This window comes from Carettochelys insculpta, chromosome 3, assembly GCF_033958435.1.
Source record: "Carettochelys insculpta isolate YL-2023 chromosome 3, ASM3395843v1, whole genome shotgun sequence".
Taxonomy (NCBI): domain Eukaryota; kingdom Metazoa; phylum Chordata; order Testudines; family Carettochelyidae; genus Carettochelys; species Carettochelys insculpta.
Genome location: NC_134139.1, coordinates 178,334,153 through 178,346,332, shown reverse-complemented (window position 1 = coordinate 178,346,332; position 12,180 = coordinate 178,334,153). Strand labels below are relative to the sequence as shown.

Sequence of the window (12,180 nt, the reverse complement as noted above, 5' to 3'; positions counted from 1 at the left end):
GGGTGGAGAGGCTTCCTCTTACCAGTGCTTTGTGAGGCTTTGAAACTTCCAGGGCTTGGTTCCTTCTGGCCAGTTCCCCAGTCTGCAGAGTATTGGGCTTTCCTGGGGCACTGGCCCAGCCAAAGGTTGTGGGGGAAGGAAGGAAGGAAGGAGGGTGCTGGCCAGACTGCTAGTGAGATGAGTACTCTAACCAAGGGTGGCTCTCCACACAGTGCTGGCAGGAGGATGTGTGCTTCCAGAGTGGAGGCATTATTGAGGAAAAACAGGGCTAAGTGGATGAAGGGGCAAAACAATGAGAGGGGAGCATGTAAAAACCACCACATCTGTCAGTGCACAACCAGTGCCATCTGGAAGCGGGACAAGGGAAAGCGCCCTGTTGGCTGAGAGCTGGCATGCCATGGGGGCTGCACTAATGGACCAACAAGGGGAATGTCTGGCCCTGCACACTGCATCTTCACCCTGCACATTTGCCTCCATTGGCCGCTGCCTTTCTCCTCCAGCTCACTTCTTGTGGTTGGGTGGCTGGTGAGAAGAATTCTGGCTAGCATTCTTTGGGTGGGGGATGACACAGAAAATATGGGAAAACTTGCCTCTTTTTTGTATTTTTAATAGACAAAAAGAAGGATCACTTGCAGAAGGGAATTAAATACAAGACTGTCCCTTTAAGAAGGGACATCTGGTCATCTGTGTGTAAAGAAGGGACCACAGTTCACCCCATCCTGAATGTGTTCATCTGATAAGAAAATATTCAGATGATTATTCCAAATCTAATCAGGTCTCCAAGATAAATGGAAAATTTTTTGACGGTGAGAAACATTCTGTTCTGTGTAAAGAGAACTCAGTTTATAAAACTGTCCCCAGTCCAAAACAATTTTGCTGGCAAGATTCTGCAGTTGCTATGTTGGGGAAAGCAAACCACTTTTTCACAGCCTTGGCAGAAGACTTTGAAAACTCTTCATGTTACAGTCAACCTGACTCAGAATGTATTTCTGTTTCCAGTGTCCTAGCTACCTTATGAATCATTTTGCTGATAACAAAATGGCAGATCACCTGTATTATAAGGCAACTTGCCTGTGGGATAGCACAGTGAAAAAGAAGGAAGGTATTTGGGGTGTCAGAGAACATACAATACACATAGTATCCAGCCCTGCTGTTGATGTGTGGCTTTGGCTGCACAACATTCTGCATGTATTCAGCTCCAAAATTTCAACTGATTCTTTTAGATCTAAGGACAGACTACCAAAGTAAGTTCTGTGCCATGATGGGAGCAAGGGTCAATTCTAGCATGAGACTAAAGAAGTTGATTTTCTAAAAATGATAACCCAGTTCAAAACCAAGTTTTCAGAAGATGTAAAATGGCTTTCTAGTTAGGGCAGTGGCCTGGTACTTAGAATATTTTGTTTCGGTTTATGGATCTACAGCAGCCTACTCCTGTAATCTTGATGAATCTGCCTCTCAATTCTTTTTTAGTTGCCAATCTGTAAAATGGCTATAGACTTCTCTGCTCAGAAATGTGGTGTGAAGATTATTTCTTTAAAATTTTGAGATGCATCAGTATTTGTAATACAGAATATCATAATTAGTTTTCAGATCTTTTAGTTCTGTCATTAGCAGTTAGATATTGTGGGTGAGATTTCTGATATGGAAGCAAGTGATAGTCTTGTGTATGATTATTGTGTACAATAACAGCTGTCTTTTCTCTGCAGGTCAACTTCGTAGTGTGCCAACTATTTGCCTTGCTTGCAGCTATTTGGTTTCGAACATACCTTCATTCAAGCAAAACTAGCTCATTTATAAGACATGTTGTTGCCACACTTTTAGGCCTTTATCTCGCACTTTTTTGTTTTGGATGGTGAGTAATATTTTATCTTATTGTTCAACTCCTTTTTTGTGGGTGGTTTTTTTTTACATACATTTTGATATTTGGCAACACTGAAGTTTATTACAGTAAAATTTTACTACTCTATTATCTTTTTCGTTGTTGTATACAAATGTACAGAAAGAAACAAAGTGATGTATTCTTTATCCAGTGTTACTGAGATGGGAAGGACTGTAAATGCTCCAACATCATTTAATTGCCGAAGGCCTTTTATGGAGTCAAAGAATTGCAGCTGTTTTTGGGAAGAGAAAAGAAGAGCTAAAACAAAAATTAATTTTGTAACTTGTACAACTTGTGACAAATTAGTGTAACATAGTGAATAGTAACGTCCATGAATAGGGGTGGCAGAAAGTAATTTTTTTTTTTTAGTGTCAGTGGATAATATTAGTGTCTATTTCTTTTTATTGATTTAAATTTTCACAGGTACAGGAAATTTATTTAATGACAGACATTGAGATTAAAAAAAACTATAGCTCTTTAACTGTTGAAATGCAGAGTGTCCTTATCACAGGTCAAAGTAATCTTGTTCCTGATCTTTAGCTTTTGAATTAAAAATGAAAATATATTTATGGACTTAATTGTAACTAATAAGAACTTGAAAACAGCATTGATATTTATAAAGGGAATGCTTTTCTTTAATATTAATTGCCATAAAATCAGAGGGATAAGTGGATAAAACATTTTCAAAATATTCTTCTAAAATAGCATAGCATTTTCTTTCTTTAAAAATGTTGCTGCAGTGTTACATCAAAACCAACATGAGTTTCAACTTGCATTTATCTCTAATAGGTTAACTACTACTGTTTGTAAGGATTTTTCTGTAATAATGCAGGTCTCTGTGAATTGGACCTACTTCTATCAAAAAGACCAAGCAGATTTTGAAATAAATGAATGTCCAAGATCTATAGGAAAATCTGACTTACAAATCTGTGTAAAAACTGAGATGAAGCTGACTATTAGTTGGTTTGTATTTTGGATTTATGTGGGAAAGAATGTTTCCAAATTTGTGGTATTTTTAATAATATGATCTGTTTTGATTAAGATGGTCCCAAAATGAGAGAAAAATCTGCCTAGTGAAAGTCAAACATGTTTTCCTCATAGATAATATTAAGAAAACAAACTTAAGGAAGAATTATTTTGTCAACATCCTACTGTCTGTAAAAAAAAGACTTTCTATCACCATGCTTTTTGTAAAAACAATTGGGAGAATGTACAGATAGTCAAAAGTGCTTTAATCATTGAGTCTTCAACTGATGGGGGTTTGGTTGCTAATGTGAAGTAACTTGATGGTTTACGTCTAGTTATTATAAAATATACTTTTCCATCACAAAATACCATACCATTTCAGTTGGTTGGAAAGGAGATAGAGCTACAGGACAAGGTTTTACCTATTTTGGCTTACGAGTAGTATCTAAGAAAATGTTTCTGTTGATGCCATACTGTATTTGTTCTTTGGATAAATAGGATATCTTTCTCCATGAAGGTCAGTGTGGAACTTCAGTGACTATTTTTCCTTTATGTGAAAAGCAAACAGCAAAATCTGAACTTCCATCTTCCACTGTTTGTGTATGATGTAAGAAGGCTAATTCTCACATTGTCTTAACAACTGACAGCGTGCTCATCCTCAGATAAGGGGGAGCTCCAACTCAGGGTATATGCTTGTATAAGACAACTCTTCAAATCATTTTGAGGATGTCAAAGTTCTCTTTTACAGAGAATGGATAAGGACCTGATATTTGAATGCAAGAAGCCCTCAAGCATGCTCATACAGGAAAAGAGTGAATGTCAAAAATTGGTGGGCTTTTTGCTTTTCGGTTACCTATCTTAAAGGTGATCCTCTTGTTAAGAGCGCAACATCAACTGATGGATTAAAAATCTAACTACCTTTTCATTTAAAGTAAGAAAAATTGTGCTACATTTGTTGGTAGTGGAAAGTGATTGCCGTGAGTGACTTCTTATAATTTTTTCTAGGTATGCCTTACATTTTGTTGTACAAAGTGGAATTTCTTACTATATCATGATCATGATAGGCGTGGAAAATATGCACAAGTAAGTATGAGATTTCTTTATGTAAATTGTAAAGTTATTTAAAGTAAGAATATGAACAGTTATTTAGAAAGCTGTTTCTAAGAACAAATAGGTGTATATCTGCATAAATTTCATCTTACTGACATGCTTTATGTCCTGTAATTATGTCTAGCATGTCGTATTGATATTGGCATTAGTGTCAAAACATTTCTGTATTTGAATTAAACTAAAGGCATCTTGTCTGTAGGGGAAAAAACCACTGTCCTTTTCGCCTGCTGTTTCGAAAGCTAAGCACTTATTCTACCTGCTGTCTGCTGAAACAAACCTTAAGGTGGCATTGTATTCTTAAGTTATAATTGTTAATGTATTTCTCATTACTCAATCATAAATGATCGTCAATTGCAAATACATGATTAATCCATATTAATACAATTTTATAGCTGTCAATACTAATAGAAGGAAAAGATCCCATGATGGGAAGAGGATTTCTGTAATGAAAGTGCATATTAATGCATGTTAAATGCCATTTTCTTGTTTTCTTAATGCTTTTATAAAGGAAGAAGAAATGTGAAAAAGTAGTCACGTTGGGACACTAATTTAGTTGTAGAATAAGAGAAGCCTAGAAATGTAGGATTGGAGGGGAACTTGAGATATCATCTCTGGTCCAAGTAGGTTACTAGCAAAATTAAAACAACATGCAAGGTAAGATTGATACACTAAAGAAATTAGTTTCATGTAATATGTCACATCCTTCCAGCCTGGACCCACTTTCTTCCCTCCACTTCAGTCTTAGTTATTACCAGTCAGTCATCTTGGGTCGAGTAGCCAGGGAGAGCTGCCATCCTGGATTACCTCACTCCCCACTCTTAAATAAAGTTTTCAAAAGGCAGTGTTAAGTTTCCCTCAGCCCTTGTGGGAAAATACAGCATCCAAGATGGATCTCAGCAGAGACATGTGACCATGTCACCTGATGCAAGGCCTCTGTCTTCATATATCATGAGCTGACCCACACTTTCACAGAAAGATAAAGCTTCATAGTCTCTTGCTAATGGGCCATCATAGTCCTGAAGTGTAAACAGTGGGAGTGACCCAAAGCAGCAAATATGCAATTACAGATACACAGTTCAATATTCCTAACTTGATCTACAAAAATACCACATGCATACAAATGGGATGAAGATATTCAGCAGGATTCAACCTTTCCAGTGATATCTCATGTGCTTTATGTGAGATACTTCATATTTTAGTTATGTCACAGTCGTATTCATAAGCGTATTCCCATAAGGAATATTAAATATCCCATCACAAAAGGTTTCTGGGCAACTGTTTCTTCTTCTTCTTCAAGTGATTGCTCATGTCTGTTCCAAGTTGGGTGTGCACGGGCACATGCCCAGTTACCGGAAGCTTTTTGCCTTAGCCAGTAGCCATAGAGTTGGTGCGGTGCCCCCTGGAGTGGTGCTCGTATGATGATCAATGTACGCACTGCCCAACACCCCCCGACCCCAATTCCTTCTCACTGCACTGCTGGTCATTGGAGCTCTTGCTTTCTCTGCGCAGATCTTTAGCTGGTAGCCTATTGTAGTGTAAATGGTTTAGTACTTGGTAGTTAATCTTCGTGTTTTAACTAATAGGCGAGACAGGGCTTTCTGTCCCCCTCAGCTCCTTGGCACTGGGAAATGCCTGGCTCTCTAGGCTTTAAGGCTTGTTCAAAATGTGGCAAATGTATGCCAAAAAGTGACTCCGTTCAGCCTGTTTGATTTGCATGGGGGAAGGACACTTTTGTGTGATTGCTGTCCTATTTGTAAGGCCCTTAAGCCCAGAACTGTAAAAGATAGGGTCCAGCGCCTTAAAGTCTTCTTAATGGAGGCGACTCTTAAGCCTCAAGGGTCTGCTGCAGGAGTGGAGAGGGGAACCTCCTAAGTGCAAAGTGCACCAGTGCTGTCAACCGTGGTGCCGTCTAAGGAGTCCTGATGAACAGGAGGAGGCACGAGAGGAATCGCTCGCTGAAGAAGCAAGGCAGCCTCAAGTCCAAGGCTCCAGTGCACACTGCTGAAGGGCAGGAGGCACATCCGTTGAAGCTGGCGTGTAGCTGGAGCCCACAGGCGCTGGATTTGCCCTCAGTGCTGGAGGTGTTTTGAGCGGCACAAGGACTTCTACAGATGACGCTGCTGGGTCCTTCTCCGTCCTGTAGAGGACAGGCACTGTAGCACTGAAACAAAGCAATGGGGCTCATGGATGTGACACCAGTGCCAACACCTGCACTCACGTTGATGCCAGTGCAGACACCGTATTCAGTGCCAAGCGCTCCGGTGCCAACGCAACAGACTCTGGGCCAGTTTCAGGTGCCTATACTCCAGCACCTGCACTGTCCTCCTGTGCATGACCTTGGTGCCGATTCCAATGGCCCTGCCATGGTCATCTGCCTCTGAATCGGTAGGCAGGCTGATCTGTGCATTCCCTCTGATCCTGCTAGTTCATAGGATTCTCCTCAAGATTTGCTCAGAAGGGATAATGATCATCTTGGTGGCACTGGCATGGGCTTGTCAGCACTACTACCCAACCTCATTCACTTGTCGATCTGCAGGCTGATGATGTTGCCGATATGGCCGGACCTGCTGATGCAGCAAGAGGGGAGACTGCAATACCCCAATCTCCAGTTGCAGCTGGCAGAGTCATGCAAATGAGGGCACTCGACAATGCAAATGGCCTCATTTGCATAGTCACATGAGATCACTGTCCCACCAGAGGCTTCTGTCATCACAAAAAGAGCTGTGTAGAGGGGGTTCCATTGGCGAAAACCCCTCTTATCGACAGTTCCTTTGTTCCCCATTTTTTTTTCAGGAATAAGGGGCTGTTGACAAGGGGAGTTTTGGTCGACAGAACCCTGTCTACATGGCTTGTTTTGTGACTACAGAAGCCTCTGTGGGACAGCAATCTCATGTGACTATGCACATGATGCACACAGCTATGCAAATTAGCAGCTATTTGCATTGTCGAGTGCACTCATTTTCATGACCCTGCTGGCAGCAGCTCACCCTATAGCAGTAGTGAAATATAGGAATAACTCAGCAAACATTCCCAGCTTTGATTAATGATAACAAGATACAAAACCACTAGAGCACCCTTCCTCCTTTAAAAACAAGCAAATAAACAAAAACCTTCCCCTTCTCCTCCCAACCTTGGCAACAACTGCAGAAGGAGAGAAACATTAGAATGATGGCCTCCGCAATGGAACTTTCTTAGGGCCAAATAGTGATTATACTGTATGTAGGTGGAAAAAATTGACTGAATTCCTTATAAAGCTCCCAAGGGATCTTACAATAACAACTGAGGACATCTGATTATACCTTGACTTCAGCAAGGCTTTTGATACCATCTCCCACAACATTCTTGTCCGTAAGTTAAGGAAATATGGATTGGATCCTTGGACAATAAGATGGATAGAAAGCTGGCTTGATGGTCGGGCCCAACAGGTAGTGGTCAATGGCTCAATATCTGGATGGCGGTCTGTTTCAAGTGGAGTGCGGCAAGGCTCGGTTCTGAGGCCTGTGTTATTCAACATCTTTATTAATGACCTGGAGGAGGGACTAGATTGCACCCTCAGCAAGTTGTGGATGACACAAAACTAGAGGGAGAGAGAGATTCGTTGGAGGGTAGAGAGAGAATCCAGAGTGACCTGGATAAATTGGAGGACTGGGCCAAAAGAAATCTGATGCAGTTCAATAAGGAGACGTGTAGAGTCCTGCACCTGGAGCGGAAGAATCGCAAACATTGTTACAGGCTGGGGACCGACTGGCTCAGCAGCAGTACGATGGAAAGGGACCTAGGCGTTATGGTGGATGAAAAGCTGGATATGAGTAAACAGTGTGCCCTTGTAGCCAAGAAGGCTAACAGCATCTAGGGTGCATTAGGGGGAGCATTTCAAGCAGATCTAGAAAAGTAATTATTCCTCTTTATTCGGCACTGGTGAGGCCACATCTGGAATATTGTGTCCAGTTTTGGGCCTCCCCAGTATAAAAAGGATGTGGATTTGCTGGAGCAGGGCAACAAAAATGATTAAGGGTCTGGAGCACAAGACCTATGTGGATAGGCTGATGGATTTGGGCTTGTTTAGTTTACAGAAGAGAAGACTTAGAGGTGATTTAATAGCAGCCTTCAACTTCCTGAAGGGGAGCTCTAAAGAGGAGGGGGGAAACTGTTGTCAGTGGTGTCAGATGGCAGAACAAGGAGTAATGGTCTGAAGTTGAAGAGGGAGAGGAGTAGGTTAGATATTAGGAAAAACTACTTCACCAGGCGGGTGGTGAAACATGGGAATGCGTTGCCTTGAGAGGTGGTGGATTCTCCATCCCTTGAGGTTTTTAAGTCCCGGCTGGACAAGGTCCTGGCTGGGGTGACTTAGTAGGGGTTGATCCTGCTTGCAGCAGGGGGCTGGACTAGATGACCTCCTGAGGTCCCTTCCAGCCCTGTGATTCTGTGGTGACAAGGTCTTTAAATCTCAGCTGCCAGGAAGAATATGGAGATAATTTCTAATAAAACAATATTATTTTATTCCCAAATATCATGAATTTGCTTTGTTTGATTGGTATTTCTATGAGATATATATTAAATTTGTGGAGATTTTATCAGATAGCCTTACTTTGCAGGAAAAAATAATCAGAAATAGCTTTGTTACACACATCCCTTCTCGCTAAGTTGCAGTTACTCTTCTTTTCTTATGTCCCTCAGATATTTAGATCATTTTGCAGGTCAAGATTTTGGCACCCCTTGATGCAGCATACTGGCACAGGCATCAGTGTTCCTTCTTTTCTTTTTTTAAGATTCAGATTTCTGTATCCTCTGGACTCTTTCAACATAATGGATTCCTGTAAGAAAAAAGTACTGACTCTGTGAATTGGATCTCTGCTCAACAGTTTTTCTTCTGTCATTGCAACCTTTTGAAATCTGCCAGCAGCCTTTGATACCACTGGCCAGATGCCAGTCTCATTTTCACCAGTGTACCTATTAACAGATCAACAGCAAGACTGTCTCAATGTCTCTTTCTTGCTTTTTAGAATTTACTTCCTTTGTACTTTGCTAAATCTTATATGTGGCATGAGGCAAGCCATTATCATTGGATTGTGGTTTTGTCTGTTAATAATAATGTTTTCAAAGCTCCTTATTGGCATGCTAATTGATTGTCAGTTTTTCATCCGTACTTCTGACACACAATTCCTTCTATTTGAATACCTGACAGTAGATGCTTGCAATAGAGGTTCTGAAATGAAGCTCCACATGAGTTAGTTCTGTGTAATTTATTTTTTTAATTTAGTATGTAACTCCTCTGCTTGCTGGAGTCAGCTGTAGCTAGGTCTGGTTTCAGTATCTAGGGGTTCCTTTCTATCATTCCAACACAGCTCAAATTCAGACCCCCACACAGTAACCTGGGAAATTTACATACCACCCCTGGGTGCTTCTGAGAGGCGTTATTTCCCCTCCTGCAAGCACCAAGTCTGAGTGCAGAAAATAAACTTTTAATAAAAGGAAGGAAGTAGCTTGGTATTAATTTGAGAGCAAAGCCTGCGGGGAAGTGGAGAGCATGGATACCTGGGAGATGAACTTGAAATGGGAGGGAGTATGGGCTACACTGGGAGAGTAAAAAGAGGGCCAGGGCAAAACTGGGAGGCAAGACCAAATCAATGTCTGAGATGCCTACATACAAATGCAAGAAGTATGGGAAATAAACAAGAAGAATTGGAAGTACTAATAAATGAATACAACTATGATATCGTTGGCATCACAGAAACTTGGTGGGATAATACTCATGATTGGAATGTTGGTATTGAAGGGTACAGCCTGCTTAGGAAGGACAGACAGGGAAGGAAGGGAGGGGGTGTTGCCTTGTATATTAAAAATGTACACACTTGGACAGAGGTGGAGATGGACGTAGGAGATGGACGGGTTGAAAGTCTCTGGGTTAGACTCAGAGGAATAAAAAACAAGGATGAGGTCCTACTAGGAGTCTACTACAGGCGCCCTAGCCAGGTGGAAGAGGTGGATGAGGCTTTCTTTAAACAGCTAACAAAATCATCCAGGGCCTAGAATTTGGTGGTGATGGGGGACTTCAACTAACCAGGTATATTTTGGGAAACTAATACAGCAGGGGATAGATTGTCCAATAAATTCTTGGATTGCATTGCAGACAACTTCTTATTCCAAAAGGTTGAAAAAGCTACCGGGGGGAAGGTGTTCTAGATTTAATTTTAACAAATAGGGAGGAAATTATTGAGAATTTCAAAGTGGAAGGATGCTTGGGTGAAAGTGAGCATGAAATCATAGAGTTCACAATTCTAAGGAAAGGTAGAAGGGAAAACAGTACAATAGAGATAATGGAGTTCAGGAAGGCAGATTTTGGTGAACTCAGACAGCTGGTAGGTAAGGTCCCATGGGAAGCTAAACTGAGGGGTAAAACGGCTGAGGATAGTTGGCAGTTTTTCAAAGGGACATTATTAAGGGCCCAAAAGCAAGCTATCCCGCTGCGTAGGAAAGATAGAAAACATGGCAAAAGACTGCCTTGGCTTAACCAGGAGATCTTGCATGATCTCAAAATAAAAAAGGAATCGTATAAGAAATGGAAACTAGTACAGATTACAAAGGACGAATATAGGCAAACAACACGAGCATGCAGGAGCAAGATTAGAAAGGCTAAGGCACAAAATGAGCTCAGACTAGCTACAAGCATAAAGGGAAACGAAGGCTTTTTACAAATACATTGGTAACAAGAGGAAGACCAAGGAGAGGGTAGGGCCGTTGGTCAGTGAGGAGGGAGAAACAGTAACAGGGAATTTGGAAATGGCAGAGATGTTTAATGATTTCTTTGTTTCGGTCTTCACTAAGAAATCTGAAGGAATGCCTGACATAGAGAATGCTAGTGAAAAAGGGGTAGGTTTAGAAGTTGAAATAAGAAAAGAACAAATTAAAATTTACTTAGAAAAATTAGATGTCTGCAAATCACCAGGGCCTGATGAAATGCATCTTAGAATCCTCAAGGAGCTGATAGAAGAGGTATCTGAGCCTTTAGCAATGATTTTTGGAAAATCGTGGGAGACGGGAGAGATTCCAGAAGACTGGAAAAGGGCAAATATAGTACCCATTTATGAAAAGGGGAACAAGAATAACCTGGGAAACTACAGGCCAGTCAGCTTAACTTCTGTGCCAGGAAAGATAATGGAGCAGGTAATTAAAGAAATCATCTGCAAGCATTTGGAAGGTGGTAAGGTGCTAGGGAACAGCCAGCATGGTTTTGTTAAAAACAGATCATGTCAAACCAATCTAATAGCTTTCTTTGATAGAATAATGAGCCTTGTGGATAAGGGAGAAGCGGTGGATGTGGTATACCTAGACTTCAGTAAAGCATTTGACACGGTCTCACATAATATACTTATCAATAGACTACTCAAATACAACTTAGATGGGGCTACTATAAGGTGGGTGAACAACTGGCTGGATAACCGTACCCAGAGAGTAGTTATTAATGGTTTTCAATCCTGCTGGAAAAGTATAACTAGTGGGGTTCCGCAGGGGTCTGTTTTAGGACCGGTTCTGTTCAATATCTTCATTAACGATTTAGATATTGACATAGAAAGTACACTTATTAAGTTTGCAGATGATACCAAGCTGGGAGGGGTTGCAACTTCTTTGGAGGATAGGGTCATAATTCAAAAGGATCTGGATAAGCTGGAGAAATGGGCTGAGGTAGACAGTATGAAGTTTAATAAGGACAAATGCAAAATGCTCCGCTTAGGAAGGAACAATCAGTGTCACACATACAGAATGGGAAAGGACTGCCTAGGAATGACTACAGCAGAAAGGGATCTAGGGGTTATAGTGTACCACAATCTAAATACGAGTCAACAGTGTGATGCTGTTGCAAAAAAAGCAAACATGATACTAGGATGCATTAACAGGTGTGTTGTGAACAAGACACGAGAAGTCATTCTTCTGCTCTACTCTGTGGTGGTTAGGCCTCAGCTGGAGTATTGTGTTCAGTTCTGGGCACCGCAGTTCAGGAATGATGTGGAGAAATTGGAGAGGGTCCAGAGGAGAACAACGAGAATGATCAAAGGTCTGGAGAACATGACCTATGAAGAAAGGCTGAAAGAATTGGTCTTGTTTAGTTTGGAAAAGAGAAGATTGAGGGGGGACATGATAGCAGTTTTCAGGTATCTAAAAGGGTGTCGTAAGGCAGAGGGAGAGAACTTGTTCTTCCTTGCCTCTGAGGATAGAACAAGAGGCAA

The 12,180-nt window shown here is 41.2% G+C and overlaps 1 protein-coding gene across 3 annotated transcripts in view; it reads left to right on the top strand.

The window, feature by feature from the left end:
• Positions 1 to 12,180, top strand: part of MBOAT2 (membrane bound glycerophospholipid O-acyltransferase 2) — a 181,869-nt gene that overhangs the window by 27,339 nt on the left and 142,350 nt on the right. For 2 of the 3 annotated variants that reach the window (XM_074988943.1, XM_074988944.1), the window contains exons 2-3: positions 1,707 to 1,852; positions 3,851 to 3,928. In XM_074988943.1, the coding sequence (XP_074845044.1) occupies positions 1,707 to 1,852; positions 3,851 to 3,928 (224 nt within the window). Of the gene's footprint in view, positions 1 to 1,706; positions 1,853 to 3,850; positions 3,929 to 12,180 lie in introns of those variants that run through there. The other variant, XM_074988945.1, reaches the window with a different exon arrangement.